Here is a 23215-nt window from a genome sequence, read left to right on the forward strand (position 1 = left end):
CCACTTTATAAGAGTAAATTTTATCTTTGATTTTTCATTCATCCTGGTGAACTCTTTCACCACAATCACAGGGGCTCACCCTGTTTTGAGGTTTTGCACAATATTTATATTTACTATGCTTTTCTGTAGTTTGGTTTCCTATAAATTGTATTGTTTGCCATATCACATCAAATAAGTTGTTTTACTTCAATAAAAACATGATTCCAATATTTTCTGTGCAAAGTAAGTTTCCTCTCTCCCAATGCATTTCAGGGTACTAAACACACCAGGTGAGTCAAATTATTTGGAAACACTTTGATGCGATAAAATATATGTAACATTACACTCGTCATTCTGATACTTTGATTGTCATTTAATCAGTTTCCTCCAATTTTTGACCTTTTGATTACCTATACATATATGAAATTTGCTTCGGACACTGCGTGTATGTTGCCAATCAATATCTCTCCTCTCCTTCCCTATCTAAAAGATAGGGAAGGAGAGGAGCCCAGCCCAAACACAGCATTTTGTTATGTTGATGACCATTGGTCTCTAACAGATCTTCTCTGTTTAATATAAACCTGTAAATCTTGACATCACCTAAATTCTAATCTTATTGAACCTTTAAGCATGCAAGCTCTTATACATCACATTTCCTAGTTCAAATGTTTGGTTATCTTTCCACCCATTTCCCCCTAGGTTAATACATTTTGAATACATATACTTATGTTTTTCATAATCTCTTGAGTGCCTGCTACCGTTAAACATGTCTCTCCTCTCCTTTTCTGTATCTAAGAGGAATGCTGCGTTAAACCATGTTGCAGGACAGACTCCTGACACAACTGATGGTGATAGGTTATAATCTTTTCATTTCTCCATATTTATAGACCTATGGATTTCAAATTCATGTTTCATATCATTATTTGAATACAGGAAGTTTCTCTGATTATTACTCCATTTTGTTGATAAGTAGTTTTTAGGTCTCGCCTGTCGATGCGCATGCGCATCGAGCAAGCGAGAGTATTGGGACTTATCCACTCTTTATCCACACTGCAAGGAATCGTGGCGATTCCTTGCAGTGCCCGTGACTTTTAAGCTCAATGCGCATGCGCATTGAGCTTAAAAGCGCGTGCACGTCCGTCTTTGTTTACCCGCTCCGCCCCCTCCCCGCCGTCTCGCATTTCCCCTGCCGCATCAAAGGCTTTCACGGCCGGCCGGCCATGCTTTCAGTTTCACGACCGGCCGGCCGTGTCAATTACATTACAAAGCCCGCTCTCCCTGCTCCGCCCCCTGCTCATTCCCCCCTCCCTTCTCGCCCAGCCCTTTGATGCTCTGCTGTAGTTGCTGCCTCTAAACCTGTCGTCCCATCTTTCACCCTCTCGCTTCCCCCTTTCCTCTCCATTGACGATCTCCCTCATGTGTGAGTGCTACCTGAGCTTGTTTGTCTAGTGAGCATGGTTCCTTTGCTGAAATTGAAGGAGCGCCCTAGTTTGAACATAACACTTCAAAGTACTTGCGTTTCACCATTTTTTACGTGTTTGAAGCAAAGTCTGGGCGGCACTGCTAAATTCATAGGAGTAAATCTCACAAAGTCTGCCTGCGTGACTCAAACCCAATAGAAGAGGTGAAGTAACAATACCTGGCTTTTAGAAAAATCAATCCACTAATCAGCAAATGTGGCCGTCATTCCCAAATGCAGCCGCACGATCCATCATCGGAAACCGCGCCGCCTGCATCTCATAAGGACATTAGATGTGACAAATACACTAAAGGCCCCACTCAAATCACAGCCTCCTGCCAGCGCAATCTCCCGCACAATAATCTGTTTAAATTGGACAAAAACCTACTAGGTAAGAAGTGTTCAACTTTCCACTCTTTAGTAAAGCCACAGGAGGCGAGACGATTTAGACCCGTCAATCACGCTGTCCCAACAAGTGCAAGGCAGGAGCCGAGCGGAGAAATCATTGCAAAGAGGTATTCTGTGACAGCCTGCCACCAGGCTCCCCATTCTTACAAATTCGCCTAGAATTCAGAACACAATAAATATGCTTTTTCATAAAGCAGAGTGGCCCCGATGACACAGATTAATGCCTTTATTGAATGACTTGATACACACTTGCTATTAAGTTACTTTGAATCCGGTATCGGCTGATAAACTGCAGCAGTGCCTGCCAATTACAGAACACCTACAGTCTGCAATTCATTTCTGCGGTCTTTTTTTTGGGACGTTCACGTGGCTGGAAGTTGGCTGCCTTTCGCGGTCACTTTCCCTAATGCTTCAAAGCGCGGCCCTGTGCTGGAGAACGGATGACGTCCTTGTGACCTTGGTAGAGGTCACATGGAGGTAGCCGCCTAGGTTTTATACTTTTTTAATCTCAGTGCATTATCACAGAAAATGCGTATGGCAATACAAGATAAATGCATCCTCAAATCACGTTATGACGTGTAAAGTCGCCAATACAGATTGTCAGGACCAAATACATTTTTACAATTGCTTTAATGTGATTCTCCTCCCAGGACTATGAACCCTCAACCCCTCACTCACCCTCACTCACCCTCACTCACCCTCACTCCCTCACTCACCCTCACTCTCCCTCACTCACCCTCACTCACCCTCACTCACCCTCACTCACCCTCACTCACCCTCACTCACCCTCACCCTCACTCACCCTCACCCTCACACAGTGCAATAGTTCTCAGACCATTTCAGTTAGAGCTTTTAGAAATGTTTATGGCTTTTTTTATTTGTAATACTTTAGCATTGGCTACAGGAAACAAAAATGCTAAACATTTACAAAAAAAACCCATAAACAATTCTAAAAGCACTAACTCTAATGGTGCGAGACCTATTGCATTTCCAATGCTTGTTTTATTGTAGTTCTAGCATACTGTGTTAAACTGATTGGTTAATAATAAGGTGACTTGTAGAGCACATAGTTGCTTCAGCTGAAGTGTCCTAGTGCTAAGGTCTCGTTCCCAATGGTCAGAGCAAAAGTGCTAAAGAGTCACAGAATTATGTGGCTCTAAAGTGCCAGGTTTTTAATTTCTTGCGAAAAGATAGCTCTGGTTCTTCCTGCCTAAGTAAGAAGGAAGGGAATTGCACAACTTCGCTGCCAGGAAGCTGAAGGAGCATCCTTCAATCCGAAATCTTTTAATGCTGGGGATACGAGCTAGAGAGGCCCCATTTGATCCCAGATTTCTTCTTGGGAAGTAAGTTATAACGAGAGGATGCTTCAAACGCACAGCTTTGAAGGAAGCCCTTTTCTATAAAGAAAGCCAATGCAGCTGTGCTGTAGCAGGAGCTGTGGGTGAGCATCTAGGCAGATTTAACCGAGACCGAGCGGCCATGTTCTGCACATGCTGGAGCCTCATCAGTTGTGACTGAGAGGCTCCAAGATATGACATTTCAGTAGTCCAGCCTGGACATCAACATAGACTGGATCACTGTCTTCCTAGCTACCTCTGGCAGAAAACTGAGAATCTTTTTCAGGGTTTTTAGAATCCCAAAACATTGTCCCGCTAGTCTTGTGATTTGACTACTGTCAAATGATAGCTTTGAGTCAAACCAGATACCAAGGTTTTTAACTCTTGGTTTAGGTGCCGGTAAAGGGCGGAGGGAGTTAGACCACCAGGCAGTCGACTAAATTGAAGGCTGCTTGCCAAGGATTAGACCTTCAGTCTTCCCAGCATTTAGCTTGCGACCACACTCAGCCACTATGTTTTCTATGTGTGTTGTAGTTGGCATATATTGAATATAACCACAGGTTATTTTACCTAATATGTTTTATCAATATTGCTCTACATCCAAATAGAAGATTACTACTATTCCTAGTATCCTAGTCCATTTATATTGGAACCATATTTAAGTCCATTCTCTCAATTTGTCCAAATCCTTCAAATATTCTTTCATTTTTTTCTTCACTAATCCGAGTTTATATTGACAACATATAAATATCCCATATGTAGATTCTTCTCCATAGGTTGAGCTGATTTCCTTATTCAATGAATATATACAATAGTCTAGTCAAATTGAGTGATTTCCCCCCCCCCTTTCGTCCCCTCCTCCCATTGCCCATAAGAAACAATTACATTAGCAGGCCTCATTAATTCCTTTGGAGGTATTTTGTCCCCAAATATTCAGTACACCATATTTGACATTTTAGACGTTTTTTCTGTATCTTACCTCCTCTAGGTGCTATCATGTCTTTCTTAATTAAAAGTTCTAACCACCAGTACTTTTTCATTACATGTTTTGTATTTCTAATTTATGTCTGTACTTCATATTTTTATTGTCCTCCTAGTTTGACCCACATATACTTTCCCGCAAGGACCTTTTAATAGATAGATCACATTCTTCGATAATTAGCTCACACAATGCTGTATTTTGATTTTCTTCTTTGTTGGTTGTATAATCCTATCTGATTAGATTACCACAGAGTTATATATTCTAGAAACCAAAAGACCTCCAAATATGAGGGTCAGAGAATGTAACAAAATGATGTTTGGTTGTGTGAGGTGACCATGGTACAATGTACTATTATGCGGGTTGCGCAGCAACCTACTTGTAGACGGACAGGAGATATTTATATTGATCGGCGGAAGGCAGTTCATATCTTAAGGACATTTGAAATATATGCAAATATTTAAAAGGCCAATAAGTGGGGGAACGTGATGAAATGGCAATTCAAGTATTTAACTTTGCAACTGTTGATTTAGGACACTTGAAAACCTCCTTGAGACAGAAATATGGCCCCACCACCACGCCTTTGGTGCTTCGGGGCTGAAAGGAAGGACTCTAGACATATCAGTTGTGAAATATGTATTGTTTTATCCTAGTATTTCCAAATGATTGAACTACCATAAAGGTGAGGTTAATATCCTGAAACTCGGTTGATGAGGAAAAGCTTACATTGTTCAGGAAATACAAGTTAGAATAACATTAAAAATAATAATGTTTGAAGTAAAAAAACGTCAATGAATATGATATGATAAACAATATGATTTATTGGAAATCAAATAATATAACAGAGTAATAAATATGAAAATGTGGAAATAAACTCCCAGTGTGAGTCCCTGTGATTCAGGTGACCGCGTTCACCAGGATGAATGAAATGTACAGTAACTCCTAGCGAATAACGAGCATACAGGTAGCACCAATAAGCATTTGTTAAGCATTGAGTTAATTAGTAGGCTTCACGATGAGAGAGTTCTTTGAAAATTCCATCTACGACCATTTCTGCAGGCGAGGCAAATATATGCTGCAGTGGGCCTTGCACAGTACCAAAGGGGACTGGATTTCTAAATCTGTAAAGTGTTTGCTTTTAGCCCAGATGTTTTCAATCTTTATGAATAAAGATTGAAAGCCACATAATCCTCCATATCGGGTTTTCTTTGATATCACTAAACAGACGAAGTTCTCAGCACATTTGCAAACACTAGAACACATTTTTAAATCTAAGCTATTTCAATTTTTTAAGTGATTCAATTCGTAAAAATAAATAAGCCCATAAGAGACATTATTACTCACCGATTTTATTAAGTGGGGCAGATTAATTCTAATACATCATAATAAAGTATATTTGATCAAAAACATCACTCAAGAGATGTATTTTAAAGTGGAAGAGTTAAGTGGAGAATTATGCACCTATATGTAACTTCAACATGCGAGAAACCCAATATTGCTACTATAGGGATTGTAGTAACTTTTTCACCTATAAACCAAGGTCATTCCAGTATTTGTATTTAATTTTGATATGATTTAACAGTGCAGCTGTTTGCACGGGTGAAATTTGGCTCCAACCATAAGAGTATTACTCTCTCAGCCAATTCTCTTCAGTATATCCTGTTGTTCCTACTCCTATGGAGATCATGCATTGTAATGCATGAGGGACTGTTTTACATTTGGAAAAATTCACGTAATCCACGACCATTTAGTTCTTTTACTTTATACATGCATTGGGTACAGAAAGCAATCCATTTTTGTAATTCTACTTACTGCAGTAGGCTTTTTATTGTTTTTATCAGAACTTGAGTGCAAGCCAATGCCCCCACCCCCTTAACTGCCCATATAATTGCCACCATTACCACCAACACCATTACTACAACCACTATGATCACTGTTGCTGCCACCACCACTACCACCACCTTACCACATCTTTTGTATATACCTGCATTTCCATACTTTCCCACATGACAACCCAACTTGTTGGCTTTGCCACTGCTTGTTTCCTCTTGTTACCCAAGATCCCAGATAGCTACCGACTTACAAATGTTTCTTTTTGACAGACAATTCAGCGTTTGTTTTTTTTAATTATTTTTTTTAACTCGGCTTACTCCAAATCTTGGGACCTCTAACTGACATCTCAACCATTTTGTGAATAGAAGTTTAATTGTTCCCTTTCTCCTGTTGTGGTCCTTGTAGAGACTTTCACTTTTTGTTTAGGCATCATGCTGCCTCGCTTCACCAGAGTCCTTTCCTGTGGTTGAAACAGATCCTGAAAGTGTGAATTTAAGGTTAACATTGTCCTTCCAGATTCCAACAGTGTTGAAGTGTGGATCTGTCTAGAGTCCTTTCAGCTCCAAAGCACCCCTTTGTTCCTTGCCAAAGGCATGGTGGTGGTGCCATAATTCTGTCTCAATTATGTTTGTAAATGTCCTAAATCAACAGTTGCCATGTCAAGCCAAACTTACAAGGCAAGGGTAATGCTGGACCAAACAGTAAGAATAGACCACCAACATTTGTTCCGCCAAGTTGCATGTCCTTCCAAGGCATACTTTCCCACCATCTCCGTGACTAAAACATTTACTGACCTGGTCTTAGGACACCAAGTTAGAACAGTGTTCAACTGAAATGTGGGCATTTTCTCTATCACCTCGGATGGAGTCATCCATTCAAACAAGGTAATCTCTAGTATTTGTGTTTCCGAGTTGCCTTTCAGGAACCAGAACTTCAACACACAGGTCGAGTGAGGCTGTGAGGATGAGTTAGCTGCTAGCTCTTTGCTGTGATGATCCTTACACTGTGTGCAATCATAATTTTGTTTCTTCTCAGGAAACTTCATATGAACAATTTTGCTCAGGTCCGTTGGGGGAGGATCGGCGAAACAACAGATAGGATCCCGGTCTGTAGGGGTGTCAGACAGGGGTGTGTGTTAGCTCCCACACTCTTCTCTTTGTATGTAAATGGTGTGGTGGAGCATCTGCTACAGGAACCCGCGGATGCACCATGTCTGGGGGGTGTACGCATCCCAACATTGTTGTTTGCGGACGATACTCTCCTTATTTCAAAGACCCCCCAGGGGCTCCAAAAGTTGTTGACCCGTTTTCAGGACTTCTGTGTATCCAGAGGGCTGGTGATAAACGTAGAAAAAACAAAATACTTGGTACTACGTCCACCAAGGAAATTAGGTCGCCCTCCCATTCTGAATTCGGTCCCTTTGGAGGAAGTGACAGAATTTGATTACTTGGGACTACGTTTAAATGATAAAATGACCTGGTCTTCACATATCAACAAGATGGTCCTCTGCCACAAAAGGGTAGGGGGTGCTTTACTCAAGGAATATCATGCATCCCCCAGATCTACAGTGGCTCCTGCAATTGAGATCTACAGGGCAAGGGGGGTCACTTCTGCCCTGTATGGCGCGGAGCTATGGGGCCATTGCAATTTAGACTTCCTGTCTAAGACTGAAAACAAGTTCCTGAAGGACCTCCTAGCTCTTCCCTCGAGCACCCCCACAGTCCCAGTGCTCTTGGATTTGGGCTGCAAAAGCATCAAAGACCAGGCCCGTCTCCGCCCATTGCTTTTATGGTCCCGCATATGGAGGGTTCCGGAATTAAAATCCTATGCCGACGGACTGTCAGAAATAATAAACATGGGGAGCTGGAACAAGATCAAGTGGCTGAGGGACACTAAAACCCTTTTGGGGGAACTGGGTCTAGGAGACAGCTGGACTACGAGATCTGCTCCTCCTAAGGCAGTCCTTAAAAAACTATATTGGGACTGGGTCTCTTGCCAACTAAATGGGAATCCTCACCATTGTAACTCGACTGCAGCGTTCCTTAAAATAAAGGATGTGGCATTATATGAACCTTACATGGACCTAATTACTATGCCAATGGATAGGGCCCTCTACTTTAAATTTAGAGTTGGCACCCTTCCGCTAAGAGGAACCATATCCAAGTGGAAGACCTACGCCCATTTATCTCCCTATTGTGCTTGCTGCCCAACCAGATCGGAGACGGTGGCACACATACTTTTTGAGTGCCCGGACTATATCCATCCAAGAAGATACTGGCTGAAACCCCTTTTTAAACGCCTGGGAACACGCTTGCATTCGGTGGCTCTCCGAATCTTATTGACTGATACCTCTCCTCTCATAGTTTGTGGTGTTTCAAAATTTTTAAAACGTTCTTGGTTAATTCGTTGCAATAGACTGTCTATCTCGGTTTAATTCTTTTTTAGTTAATTTATAACAGTGTGATTCCAAAAAGTTTATCTTTTTTAACAAAAATGTATGACATAATTGTATCTTTTGTAAATGTTGCTTTTTTAAACATTTGTCATGCTTGTAAGATGTCTTTGCATATCGAATAAAGCTTTCAATCAATCAATAATATGCCTGAGAACTCAATCGTCTTTCTTGCCAAGGCCATTTCAGACTTTCACATTAGCCCGTCCCCTACAGCAAGTGATGCACATCACCTGTTTCTGCTGCCACTCTGAACTATGCTCTTTTTTTGACTCATGAGATGCTTCCACACATTCAGACTTTTCACCTTGGGCTTTCATAGTCCTACACTAAAGTCAACGAACAGTGAAAACCACCATCATAAGATTCAGGTGACCAGACCGGTATCAGTCTTTTCGTATTGTCTGCGCAGTCACCAAACCCACGATTGCCAAGTCTAAAGTGGTGGAGCTGCATGACATCAGACTTAAAGATGTGGTCTGCTTTCTCCAAGGCAACTGGTAGACCTACTGATCTTCTGCAGCAGGTGAGTCAGAGCAAAGATTCTCATAGACCCTGCCCTGCACACACCCAAAAACACTCTACATGGGAGAAACAGCACCAGGAGATCGTTACATCTTCAGTGTGCGGCCAATAAGCCACTGTTTAGTGCCCATCACACCCCTCTCAGAAGCTGCTCCAAATGCATGAGACGTCAATCCCTACTGCTAGTGTCAACCGTTTAACCCTTCTGGTCAGAGTGGAAGAAGAAATCAGAACAAACAGTATCTTAATGAAAGTCAATACATAATTAACCTTCCCACCCTTGAGTTCAACTTACCAGTCGCATCTTTTACAATTTAACATTTTAGTCATTGCTCTATCCACAATCGGCTCCTGGAAACACAGGGTACAGCAAAGACCGAGTATTACTTTTTGTCATGGCAATAGTACAGTTTGCTATGTCAGGGTTAGGCATCCTACCAGAAAGGTCTCAGTCCTAAATATGTGGTACCCTTCTTTCTAAGTCCATCTCGGTCAGGCCAATCTACATGCCTTTTGTGAGAAGCTGCGACATAACAGATTATCAAATGGGCGAGAGAGCAGCACACAGAATCGAGAAGGAGAGAAGCACATTAGGGGAACAACTGGAAGACACACGCACTCTGCCGGAAAGGTTTAAATCCTGAACATATTGTACCTTTCCTCATAAGTCTATCTGAGTCAGGCTGACCTATGTCTCACTGATCAAGTGAGGCTGCGTGCTCCAATAGGCACACAAAAACAGTTGAAATATTTCTTTGGATAACAAAAAGTCTTAAAATGATACGGGGTCGAGACAGAGCATCTTAGATAGGCAGAGATGGAGAGAGGATTTGATATAGAAATAAGATAGACCCAGGTGACATTTTAGAAACTGGGGGTCCTGGCCAATTGCCAACTTTGCCCAGGCCTTGAAACGTCTCTGCAGTTGTCCTCCACAGAAGCTGCTATTTCAGATTTGACTATCCGGGCTCTGCCCCTTGCTTTGCTGAACGACTCTGTTTTCCTTAGCATCAGGCTTTTGTGAGTTGCGGGGAGGGCAGGGATGCAATCACCAGGACACAAGCACACCTTCAGGCACAGGGAATTGGCAGCCACAGGAAGGCCTGTGTGCAGGGCTGCATGTGTAGCTATCGCTTGTAGTGAGAACTTCTGATTGGTCGTCCAGTTTGCTGATGTATATTATCGTGAATTAAGCAGATAAACAACTGAATTGACTTCTCACCCTGCTTGAAAGAAGGCAATAAAAAAAATATCTAATGCAAGTAATTGTTCACTTGGAAAGCTAAGGTATACTTTATTTTTTTTTAATTCCATTTAGTTATTAAGTGATGCATTGAAGGAACTAGTGGAAATTAAGCAAGCAAAAGAAAATGTTCTGCAAGTTCACCTTAATGGTAAGTAATTTGATTAATACTATAATATTCTAGACAATATTTATTGCGATATATTGAAAAATGTTTGGTGTACTTTCTTGCGTATTTTGTACTGAAGTATATGAGCAAAACCTGTATTTGCGTCACTTTATTCTGCCAAGACCCAGATTTGTTTCTTCAACATGGCGGTTTTCAGACAGTTCACAGTAGCTTTGAGCCGATCGCGGGGTATCCTGTGTTTCAATTTCTATATGATCCATGGCTCAACTGTTAAATAGCTCTAATATAAAAAAAGTTTACAGTTTGTTTTTATCTCCCAAAAAGCACAATGAAATTCTGCAATTCACATTCCTGCATCTAGATGGATATAACTTAAACCGCTTTCACTTATCAAAATGCATCGTATTTCCACTAAAGACCCATTACCCTTAGAAAGCCCTTCCACGTAAAGGTACATGTGATCTAAGCTAGACATTAAATCATTGCCAAAGCAGCTTAATGTATTTCACCTATCACTTGGAAGTCTATTTGGTCTTGCCTTTTGTAAGAGGCAGAGCGCATTCAAACTCCTAATTATTAAACTAATTGACATAGCATAAGCAGAGGGTTGTTTGTAGGTGTAAATCTAAGGCATATAGCAGGGTTGTGTCTTTATCATTATTTTTGATTTATCTGAGCTCGCCTCAAAGTGTTTATCAAAGCTAAAAAAGTCTTGTACAGCTCGAGTAGCTACTTATGTACTTGGATGTGGCATCAGAGGCTTTTGTAGCAGCTATCTCTAGAGGAATTGTGAGTACAATTGTGTGGAGGCATAAGCAGATACTTACACATTGGCACATGGTCCTTAACAAAGTCCTTAAGAAAGTTTCGATAATACCAGGTTTGAAAAATAAATGTTAGGAGAAATCCTTATTAAAAGAAGCACAAGCCCCTGGCCTGTTAGGCAGGATACCCATCAGAACATCTTGTTCACATCTATTCGTACATCTTGGACCAGGCTAAGCTCCTTTGGAACATGTCCTGTTGCACTCTGGTGGTCGCCAAATTCCTAACAGGAGCAGAGTAATTCATCTGTTGCTTTACACCTTCCAGTGCTGTAGTGCAGTATTGTGGCTGCAAAAGCCTTCTCTGCTACTCTGCCACCAGAAGTAGACTTAAAGCATTGTGCCATGCTAGGTAAAATTTTCACCCACCGTACATAATTATTGAACGGCAAGCGTGTCTGCCATTGCGGATTTCACTGTTCTCTACTACTAAATTTGTCAAGAAAATGTGTGGATATCATATTTACAAAGGGACACTTCATAACATAATAATTAGCTTCTGAATGAGCAGGTCTGTGTATAAGCTTCTCAATGAAGCTTAGGAGCTTTCATTGGAGGAAAAACATGCTCCACTCTGCAACCAAAATAGATCATTCATCAGTGAAAGATAGCAGTCCTGACATCTTAGCACTTGCTCTCTGAATGGCCTAGCCATCAGGCCCAACAGGTAGCCCAATTTAATTTGGGCAATGCTGGAGCAGTAATTTATAATTATTATTCCTAAAGACCGTGACAAGCCGCAGGGTCATTGTAGGTTCAGCTGAAGACTTCAGCTTGCTTGCTGTGGACTCATGCACCATCTTCCTCTGAGCCAAAAATGTTTGCTAGACTTTAGTTTAAGATTTTTTTCCAGCGGTAGGGAGAGTGTCTTATTGTTCATGGCCAGAGTTTCCTTCTCTTAACCATTGGAAAACAGCCTCAACCCTATATTAGTCCAAAATTCACTTTAACTGGGCTCCGTTTAACCTGTCCTCCTTTTGGGAATTCAATTCTGCACAAATTGGCTGTTGTAACAGTTTCTTGAAAGAGGGATGTTTTATGACTCTGTCCCTTTATTTATCTTTACCCCGTTGGCATGATTGCATAGATTGTCAGCCATCCATGTGTTGTAGATCCATCTATCCTATATATTCCATTCTTAAATGTATGGTACTTTGCTGTGAGCATTGCTTCCTAGTTCAAGTTGATAAGGGAGCTGTCCGTGAGGACTTCTGCTTGCATATTTATCTATGAATACAAGTTGTACTTTAAGGTACTTGTTACTGGTGGTGTGTGGAATAACTTCCTATTGGTTCAGCTTAGCAAATTTAGTGCAGACGAGTAAAATTGGGTTTTGGGAGAAACTTAACACTCCTTCTCAGCAGTGTATGGTGATCAACAGCTAGTAATTTATTAATCAATTAAAATAATATTTCTGAGCTTTAGTTCCTGGGTAAAGGTAAGATCAGTGACAGTGGAACTTCAAACTTCTTTGGTTGAGTGTGTATCCCACGCTCCAGTTCAGAGAACTGGTGACATCAAATATTCAAGTCTTTCACACTGAAAAGAGCCATGGAGCACGTAGTGCTGGGAATGTCTACTTCCTACACTAGCGATAACAGCTGTTAATGTCATCTGATTTGAATTGCCCATATGTAAAGCGCTACAGCTGCTTCAACAAGGAAGCCTCCTCGTGTTGGCCAGCTGGGATAAATTCTAGGAATCCTACTTACCTGCCAAGAAATTATGGTCTTTAGTTTTTTTTAAAATAGCGCTTCTGAATTGAGCTTTCTAAGATCATCTGGCACCTTATTCCATAACTTGGTGGCAAGTGTCGAAAAGGAACAACCACTTATTCTACATTTCGTTGAATTTTGGAAAATGAAGGCTCTGATTAGCTGAATGAAGATCTTCTTGTAGTTTGTTTTATGTGGAACCTGTTCCTAAAACAGGCTGGGCCTTTTTTCTGTATTATCCGGAATGTGATTAGCAGAGCTTTGAACTTCATCCACTCTTTGATAAACAGCGGCGTAGTGTTGGGCCTGCTTGTTTGCACGAGAACAGCAATAACTACCCTCCCATTTAGCCAACAGTCTTCTAGTAGTCATTCTGAAGAAGACCTGTGAAGAAATAGAACAAATAGTATTGTTTCATGAATCTTGTCTACAATGTTTCTTCCCTTGGCTGAGTTCTATAGACTGGCCCATGCCATGCTTTTCACTTTTGTCCCTTTTGCTTAGTCGTACAGCTGTGAGATGCTGGAAAAGCTCATGACTATAGTTTTACTGACCACTATTACATAATGTGACGTCACCAAGTTTAGTTTGAGAAATGCAGCATTTTCTTCTTTTTTGTTTTAAGTCAGATTTCCTGTACCGAAAACATCACTTTTCAATACTTTACCACTACAGGTGAACTTAAATACATCTCTTTAAGTTCTTAAAAATGGCATAGGTTAACTGAGTTTATTAATTTGGAAGTGTAGTAAGCTGGGCCAGTATGAAAGCAAAAGTAATGGAACGCTTGACCAACTTTTGATAATTTTACACTTTCTTTTTTTCATTAAGGTTTGTTGCAGACCAATGACAAAATAGCTCTCAAGGAAATCACAAGGCAACTCTGTCTGGAAAATGTGGTTGGCGATAAAGTGTTTGTGAGTATAGAACGTTTGTAGTTCATGTTTGAGCATAGGGCCGAGCAATCAACAATGTCAGTATTAAATAAAACATACTGTGGTACAATTCTTCTCTTTAATGTCGGCGAACCTCTTATTTTAGCTATTCCTAATTAATTGTTTCCATCCACATTAAGGAAAATGTGGGGCTCCCTTTTCTCTGCATTGGCTATAATAATCTGGTCATTTATCAGGTCACTTGTTTTTATGGTGCTTCAGTGACAAAAAAACTGATCTTAACTGTAAATCTATCCTCGTAGAACACTGAAGTGGAATTGGTAATAAATACAACAAGGGGCCAAATGTGGAATTAAAGAGCATGGAGTAGTTATGAATGCTAATGATCCCATCATTTTTGTGTCGAATCAATGTTTCATCTGTGACCGTTTTGTTTGATGTGGTAGTAAAATGTAGGTCCCTGCAATCTCATTCGTAAAATTGTATTCCTCTCTCAGTCCTTATTTAAGGAGGTGTGTCCACACCACATAGCTTGTCACCCTGCTGCTTACCATGAAGAAACATATTGAACTCCTGCCACTCTAGTTGTGCCTTAAAATATCTAACAAGATTCCTTCTATGTCAACTAATAAAGCAGAACGTCAGGTCTATATCAGAGCCAGGCGCATTTCAGGGAGGATACAGACTCATGGGAATTGGAATGTGGAAGACGAATTGGAGTGATCATAGTGCTGCTAACTATACAAAGCATTACCTCATCATCGCTTACTTGTCCGAATCGTTACATCACGAAAGCAGACCGGCATCAATTGACTACCAAGGCAATTCCAGGAAGGTTACATCCAGTCACAAAAAAGGAAGGGCTATAGTTAGAAAGCCAACTTTGCTCCAAGCAAAAGTGCAAAAGCAAGGTGGCAAGTGCTGGAATTCCTAGAGGCAAAATGTTAATTCAAGGCAGTAACGGAAGTAGGCCCCCAAAACACAAAAGTCTGACAAGCCGACCCTCATGAGTCAACTGGAGAGTCAAAAAAGCCAATGCCCGCTCCTCTGGCACATCCAGTGGCATTAACAAAAAGCCTCCAGACCACAGTTAGCAGGACGAAGATAATTACCAAGACTCTCAGTTTACCTCAACAATGCAAGCACATCCCAGCAGAAGCAGAGATGAAAGACCACCGTCGACCTGACCCCCTTCCTCTCCCCAAATCTAGGAGGGGGAAGCGGGAGAGAGTCTGTTAGGGACCATATTCGCAAATGATATGGCCCAGATACAGCACATTACAAGGCCATAAAGCAAACTCAAACTCTTGAGGAGCACAGGGCAAAGGCCACTTGGTGGCACAATGTCATGTCCAAAATGGTCACACCAGAACACACCTACCTGGGCTAGGTACGAACAGGCAACCAAAGAGTTAAGCCAGAAACATGGAATGGAGACTCTGTAAGGGAGAAGAACAGTGTCTTATCCCACAAAGAGGTAAGACAGCTTAGTTGATCAGTCACCCCAGGAAGAAAACCCAAATAAGGCCCCATGGGAAATGGACACACTCACACCAATACCAGGATCTTTGAAGCCAATGAAGGAGACAAGCCCAGATTGCAACATACACAATCTAACTTCAAAGTGCACCCACATTGAAGCAAAGACTAAGACAGTCATATGCAGGAACCCCATTATGCTTAACTTGGTTGTGGATTGTTGGAGAGCCAGAAGTAAGGAATTAAATGGCCATTAACATGACCAGGTTTATACACTGACCTTTGCCCAGACAAGTGCAGGTGGGAAGGCAACTGATCAGAAGGGGGCGATGAAGCACCTATCTCCCACAAGAAGCCATATGGCATAAATGTTTAAGGCAGTCCAAGCCCAACAGAAAGCAAAGGAGGGATCTACACCAAGAACCTCACCAATGTGAGGTCCAGCAAAGAAAGCCACTGCCTGCAGCTAGACAAACCATGGTGTCAAAAAGGACAGAAGTGTTGTTCTCTTGGAGAAGGCTTGGTCTTGCAACACATGGGAAAGTTTGCGTGCCAAAACAAATGTACACCACAGAAGGTGATGAGCATTTGTTTTGGCAAAATGAGATACGAGTGGGGTAACTGCGCAGACTACTTACACTACCTTCTCCCCGCCGTTCTAAAAAGTGTTGTAATGGAACAAAAGCCCAAGCAAGAATGCAAATAACCCATTTACCATCCGTGAGGCTGGGGAAGTTATTCCCAAGTGGAAGCTTCATGTGGAAAATAAGGGAAACCATTCATAGGCTTCAAGCTAGACAGTGAGTGGGGACCCCCATTGTGAGGCTGATCATCACACTAGACAAGCGTTCAGTCCCAGCTGTTGCCCAGTCAGAACAGAAGGCTAGAAAATAGCTTTATATCCAACTAAATTCAGAGAACGGAATGGAAGAACGACTATGCTAGAAAGCAGCAGCCCCGCACAGAGAAGGGTGAGGGACACCTTGACAAATATCAGCATTGAATTTAAAGTAGTGGCAAACCAAGAACCACGAAATAGGGCAGCAGTGAAGTATGTTCAGAAAAGGCTGAACTACAGCCTTATACTTGATGTATAAGGTACCCTTTCAACAAACCCCTGCACCAACCCCCAAAGGAAGTGGACAGGAATGGGCACAATATGGAACAAGGTGTCCAAGCACTCTCCCCACAAAACCAAGGCACGGCAGTGCAAACAGGACACATACAACTTCCAACCCAAACTGCACAATGCAGAACAGGCCCAGCACAGTCCCAGGCCCACCAGGAGCACAGAATACAACATACCACAACACTCTACACCAGTGGTTCCCACACATTTTAGAACCACGGCCCACTTTTTAGAACAGCAAACTTCCATGAACCACCTAACTTTGATGGACATGAGGCGGGTGATTTATGGTTGGATTTTTTTTTTATGTAACTAAATCACTCTGAGGTAGTGCACTGTCATTTTCAGACAGCACATTTTCCATTCAAATGGGTGTAGGAAGGTGGAATCCGACTGCATGGCTACCCCCACTTTTTGCCTGGTGTTTTGATGGTTTTTGACTTCGTTTGGCTGGGATCCTGCTATCCAGGGTCCCAGCCTATCTGTTTCCCTCTCTAAACTGATTGCATGTACATTAGGTACACTCCAAATTGGTTACTGGGTTACCCTTGTGAGTCCCTAGTATATGGCACCTTAGGTACCAAGGGCATAGGTACCCCAGAGGCCTACCAGGGGCTGAAACATGCATTATGCCACCCCTGGGAAGCCTTCCAAAATGGCACCACAGGTCTGATACTGCAGCCTGGGTATGGTGGTACTTGCACCCCTTACTTGGATATAGTATACCTATATCTACCTTTTAAAACAGACACATATAAACCTATGAGTCACTCCTATGGCAGGCCTTGACAATCCTGAAGGCAGAGTGCTTGGTTTTGTGTGAGATGGTGCCCTAGCATGAGCTGAGCCCCTCTGCAGCTTTCGGAATCCCTTCCTTATAGCTGTTCTGTGATGCAGCCATACCATATACTCTTAAGTGCATTAGAACCTCGCGGTTAATACCAACTTTGGAATGGCTGCATCAAAACATGTTGTGTTTGATGTCAAACACTTTGGAATACTACCCCCCCCCCCTCCCGCCAGTTCTGGCGGCAGGGGTAGCATTCCACCCTTCTAGAGGGAGAAGACATGTACACACTTACTTTCCCGGTAACAGTTAAACAGAGCCACAGCGTCACAAAATGGATGCTGCTGCCACAGACACGAGTCTGACCTCCTGCTGCTGGACGAAACTCCGGCAGGGGAGGCTTGGACAATAGGTTTCCAGTCCAGGGAGGTGTAACCACCTCCCCAGACAGGCTTTGGTGTATTGGAGCAGGGTGGGTGCATTCACTGAATGTTTTTCAGACAGTGCCTGGGGCACAGAAGGTGTCCCCTTGCATTTCCCAGTTCAAACTGGTTGATGGGGCACTCAGCCCCAGCTCTAGTACGAAACTGGACAAAGGGAAATGGGTGTAACCACCCCCTCCCCAGGTCCTCCCATAGGTGGGACCTTTAGTCCATCCCCTAAACTTGGTAGAAGTATAGAAACCCAGTCACTAGGACTTTAGATTACCCTGGACGAAACTCTGCAACATATATCTTGGACCTTTGACATTCCATTTCGACTGGAAAATGGAAGAAATCTCCCTTGGGGTCAAGGAGTGACTCCCCTGTTCAAACAGGCACTAAAGAAGCATCTTGCCGGTCTGCATTTTCGAGGCTCCCGCCAGATCCCGAAGAATCTGCGAAATAGGACACGGACTTCCAGACATCTCCGAGGCCGACACGAGTCCCCAGCGAAGCTGAGACCTGTAGCCATCACGAGAGACGTGGGACCGGAACTCCTGGACATCCAGCAGATTTGCTAGTGCATCGACATCCCGAGCTTTCCCGAAGTTGTGCATTGGCTACTTGTAGTGCAAGCCCTGAGCACCTCTTGCACCGAAGTTAGTGAGCCTACACTCCACGAGTGTTCCGTGGGCCCGCTTCCTGCATTTCTGCTTGAGGCCCCTTCGCGATCCCTGGTCCGTCGACTGGTGGGTGCCCACGAATGAATCTTTTTTTTTTCTTGGGCTTCCCTGGTTGCTCCAGACGTGCCCCGACTCCCCTCCACAGGGTGAGTCCCTCAGACCTTGCTGGTCTGCACCAAAGCCAATCTTTCCATTCTGCGTTGGTTGCTGTTGCCAAGACTTGTTGGCTCCAATCCGGATACCGGCGCTGCAGTTCTCGACACCAGACGGGGGACAGCTCGAATCCAGCTCCTGGTTGTCGTCGACGCCTCCTGGACCTCGTGGCTGAAGAGTCAAGCTTCACCTACATCACCTGAAATCACCCGACATCGGCTGGCATCTTCTTGTCGCCTTCCTGGTCACTGGCTAGTGACCCAGACTCTGTCCCCTCTGCTTTCAGGTTCTTCAGATCTTCGATCCACCTATGGATCCATCCGGACACTCTTCATCTTAACGCCTGTAGCACTTCTTTGCAGCTCTCCATAGGAAACGACAATGAAACCCGACCTGAAAAGACACCTATGCACCCTGCTTCCCTGGGTGAGGTAACAAGAGCACTTCGGTGCTCCCGTGGGTCTTGACTCTCGAAGTGTCCAGTACAGAAGGAGTTTGTTCTTAGTCCACTCCTAAGTGTCCTTATTCTTTAAAAATCTAATTGCGACTTTCTACATAGAAGTCTGGTGATTCGCGGCTGTGTTTAGACACTGCACGCGTCCCCCCGTGGGTCTCCTGCGTCCCTACCTTGGGTGGTTCCTGGTTGCCAGAGCGGTTCTACAGGCCCTAGTCCTTGCTTCTATCTCTCTCGTAGTTCTCATACCACTTTCTTATTTTATGGTTTGTGAGGACCCTAGGGCAAAACGTATACTGTGCTAATTTACTGTGTGCTATTTAAGTAATTATATTGTACTTTTGCCTCTAGCCTCATAAAAAGACTAGAGTGGTGTGTTTAGAATAAATACATATATTTTACATACATACCCGCTGTGGTTCTCCTTTCATTTGATCACTCATGAGATTATAGACTGGTAAAACAAGCTGCTTTACATTCCTTCAAGACTTAGCCTGAAGGCTGCTCTCCACAGCTACCACTAGGATAGCTTTCTATAAAGGTTGGCTTAAACCTACCATCAATAGGGGTCGTTTGGACCGGTGCAAGGTGCCCACTAGAATAGTGGACAGCATATGCCAGGCCAACTTCTCACAATGGCTACTAAATTTTCAAAGACATAAGGTTTTACTGATAAATCTATATTGCATTCAAGTAAAGTGGCTTAATTTGTTTTGATCATATTAAAATCCTTGTTTCCATCACACTTCAGAATTACAAAAGAAATTGGGATTCATGTTTGTTCTTCTAACTGCTGAATGTGTGCAGTCATTCGCAGGTATTCACATTTTATTGTCTTACAAAGAAATGGCCTCCTGCTGCCTTCCCTTTCAGACGCCTGTACCCTAGCAAGATTGTCACATAGTTCAATTTACTTTTGTTTCTGACTTTCAAAGCGAGTGGTGTTTGTAAACTCCAACTCGCATGTTAAAAAAACTGCAATTTGTCAGAAGACTTAGCCTGACATTTGACCTGTCTATGAAGTAGAGCAAATGTGACAAACTGAGTACAGAAGTTAAAGGCATCTTTAATTTATTGCTTGAACTTTCACAACCCTCAGATTGACTATCGACCCACCAGTGGGTCGCGACCCACAGTTTGGTAAACACTGCCCTACACTTAACACAAAGTGGAGTAACTAAAATCATGGATTGGGGCTGGGATTCTCAATAAACCCTTCTTTCTCCAGCTAGAGTGCTCCACCCACTGATGAGCTGGTAGATACCTTTGAGCACAGAAAGGACCTTTGCCAAGGAACAATGGAATCCAGTAACACCAGGCAATGTCAACACTGTTGGTACTATTGAAGGAAAGTCTGCTTGTATGTTGTCTAACTGATGGAATTAACTATGTTTGTGCACAATATTGGTAATGAGGACACTCCCTATGAAGAGGAGCACCTACAAGATGTCAGACGTGGTCCAGGGATACATCAAGCTGGACCCAGAGTTAAATCTACACTCTTGTCTGTCGGTCAGCCAGGTATGTTGGCGCCAAAACAATTATCAATGTAGCTGCACTTATGCATGGCCTGTTGAAGTCTCATTATCAAAAGCTATGTTATGCTATTTTAAGAGCTGCCAAACTGCACAGCACATTTCCCAAGTACTTTTGATTTGTGTTTGAGCTGATACTGGCAATTCACGCTGACTCTTGAGGCCATGGAGAAAATTCTGGACACTACACTGGAAGACCTGTCATCAGTTTAAGTTCCATTTACTTTGGAATGAGGCGGATGTGTTCCTGTATCCAGAGGTTGGTGAACTCTATGCCAGCTGGTCCTAGGCACTCTATGGATTCTCCTACGGTAACATAGCTGTCTCCAGTGACAGGTAGAAAGAACACTTGAGCAACTGCGCAGGCTTTGCTACAAAACGCCAAAGTCGTTAAAAAAACAAATCAGGTACTGAATTAAGTGTTTATTTAATGTTTCTCGGTTATTAGGTGAGCAGTAGACAAGACCCCTGCAGAACCAAGAACCATGTTCTGCTGGATTGGAAGGTGCTCTCAACTCCAACCCAGCCATGAACCTATCTGTCCAAATGGGTATTATCATAGCTTTGAGGCCAACTATACATCTTAACGCGCATAAATAAACATCGATACACATACGTTTTCATTGCATTGCTACCAGTGCTGTAATATGGGTACCAAGAGACTGACTTCTCTTAAGATACACTTTTCTGATTACTTCATAGATAAGGTCTAGCAATATCGGGTTCTGGTGTCTGTCAGACAGTAATATGCTCTCCAGCCTTGTCGCGGCACCTCCTTCCTTACTGAGTAGGCTTTCTCCTGCACTGGCTCCCAAGAAGATGGACACTCAGGCACTCTGTCTCATAGCTGCACCACCCACTACGTTAGGAGAAATGCAGGATAGGCACATGCTTGGCACGTTGTACTGACACAAATGTAATAGTTTGTCTCACCAAAGATATTTTTATTGTATTTGCGGTATAAGTATCCTCATCTTTATCAAACCATTGGGCTACTATAGCCTTCAAAGGAAATACATTCCTCTACTTTATTTAGGGCATATTAAGGTAGCTTGACTAGCTTAAAGAAGTCCAAACATTGTCCCTGTAAGTGAGCATACAAGCTCTGATCTATCTCTTGGGACCTTTCAGTGTTGGTTTAAGTGCCAAGGGATCTATGTATTGATTTGAAAAGAGGCTGCTTTACAATTCATCATTCCTTTCTTTCTCTTGTTTCAGTAACATTTCCCTTCTGTTTATTGTGGATTACAGTTGATAAACTGATTTCTTAGGATACCAAATCTCTGCTCATTTCTTTCCATCACGCTGGTCTAGTTTGTGAAAATTCAGTTTTCAGAGTGAGGATGTGTACCCGCTGGTATATTTCTTTGCTGGCCTTTGGGAAATCAACATCTGTGTTGGGGGATCCTAAACACACCAGTATATCCCAGGATTTTGCTCTGCTGTTCTGACTCTGTGCTAGGGTGTAAAAGTATCAGGTTTTTATCTGCTTGATTTTTATTCATCTCCTCATTGCTCCTCATGCTTACTTGATTGATTAATTACAAATAAAGGAGAGGTATTGCAACAAATATCTATGAAGCCCAACTAAAAGACTGCCTAACTCGGAGAACCTGTGATGCTAGTCTTCCTTTGCTTTATTTACCAGAGGTTAATAATGGTTTCTCATTTTCTACTTCCCCAACATTAATCTTGGTGTTTTCTTCCTGTATCCTCATCTCTTATCTCTTATCCCTAGTGCGTGTTGTTTTTTCATGATATTTTTATGTTGTATCCTCAGCGCTTCATTCTGTATCTTTCTATCTTTCAATGCTTTCCTTTGATTTTTTTTATGAGTGCTCTTTGTGGAAGCTTTTAGTTTTTGTGTGTATCAGGGCGAGAAGGGACGAGAACATTCTCAATCCCAATCGGGCAACAAGGTCGCATCACGGGGACGGTTTAGGCACCACATTGACACGGAAGCACAAGTCGGCACCGAAAACTACCTACTAGACCCCATCTAAAACATCGTATCCGAAGAAACGCTCTGGATCGAGTATCTTAAAATCAAAGTAACCCTCTGGTCATAGGACAGACAAATACCATAGTCGCGCTTCGTGACAGAAGAAGAGCCATACATCTGAGTATTGGTACTGAATGTACTTAAAGACTTCTTCAAAGACCCAGCCTAATCCAGGGTCTTAACACCTCATTCCAACCTCCCTCTCCCTTACCCCCAGGAGACTCCCTAGTCGTCACAACTGCCTTGAAAAGAGCTCCAGCACAGGGAACTGAAGAAGCACCTCCTCCAGATAAAGAACTCAAGAGAATAGATGCTGCAGGCAAAAGGCTGGTAACTGGGCAAGCCTACCATTAAAAGATTGCCAACTCAGTGGGGCTAGTCTCCTGCTATAACAGAGCAACCTGGGATGAGACGCAGTAACTGATGCAACATCTCCCAGACTGTTACAAATAGCGAAGTCTTGAGGGCAGACAAACCTCTAATACCACAATCAAATGTGCACTAGACAGGCCGGACACAGCTGTGAGGGGCATCAATACCTCCATCATGCTGCGTAGACATGTGTTGTTACACATTTCAGGTTTCAAACCAGAAGTTTAGCAACACATTCTGAACTTTCCCTGCAATGGGGAAAACCTCTTTAGTCCCTCTGCGGATACGCAGCTTGAGAAAACCAATAAAGACACCAATACTGCAAAATCAATGGGTGCCGTACAAACAACCACTCAGAAGCAGTAGACCTTTTGGTGTTACCAAGGTAGAGGGGCCATGAAGCTGTCTGCCAGTGACAC

At 42.7% G+C, this 23215-nt stretch overlaps 1 protein-coding gene across 5 annotated transcripts in view; it reads left to right on the forward strand.

Annotated features, from left to right (window-relative positions):
* ORC4 (origin recognition complex subunit 4) overlaps positions 1–23215 on the forward strand; it is a 249980-nt gene that overhangs the window by 93016 nt on the left and 133749 nt on the right. For all 5 annotated transcript variants that reach the window (XM_078681765.1, XM_078681769.1, XM_078681768.1 and 2 more), the window contains 2 exons: positions 10291–10366; positions 13716–13801. In XM_078681765.1, coding sequence (XP_078537891.1) covers positions 10291–10366; positions 13716–13801 — 162 coding nt within the window. The remainder of the gene's footprint in view (positions 1–10290; positions 10367–13715; positions 13802–23215) is intronic.

This window comes from Lissotriton helveticus, chromosome 3_1 (genome assembly GCF_964261635.1).
Source record: "Lissotriton helveticus chromosome 3_1, aLisHel1.1, whole genome shotgun sequence".
In the NCBI taxonomy this organism is placed as follows: Eukaryota; Metazoa; Chordata; class Amphibia; order Caudata; family Salamandridae; genus Lissotriton; species Lissotriton helveticus.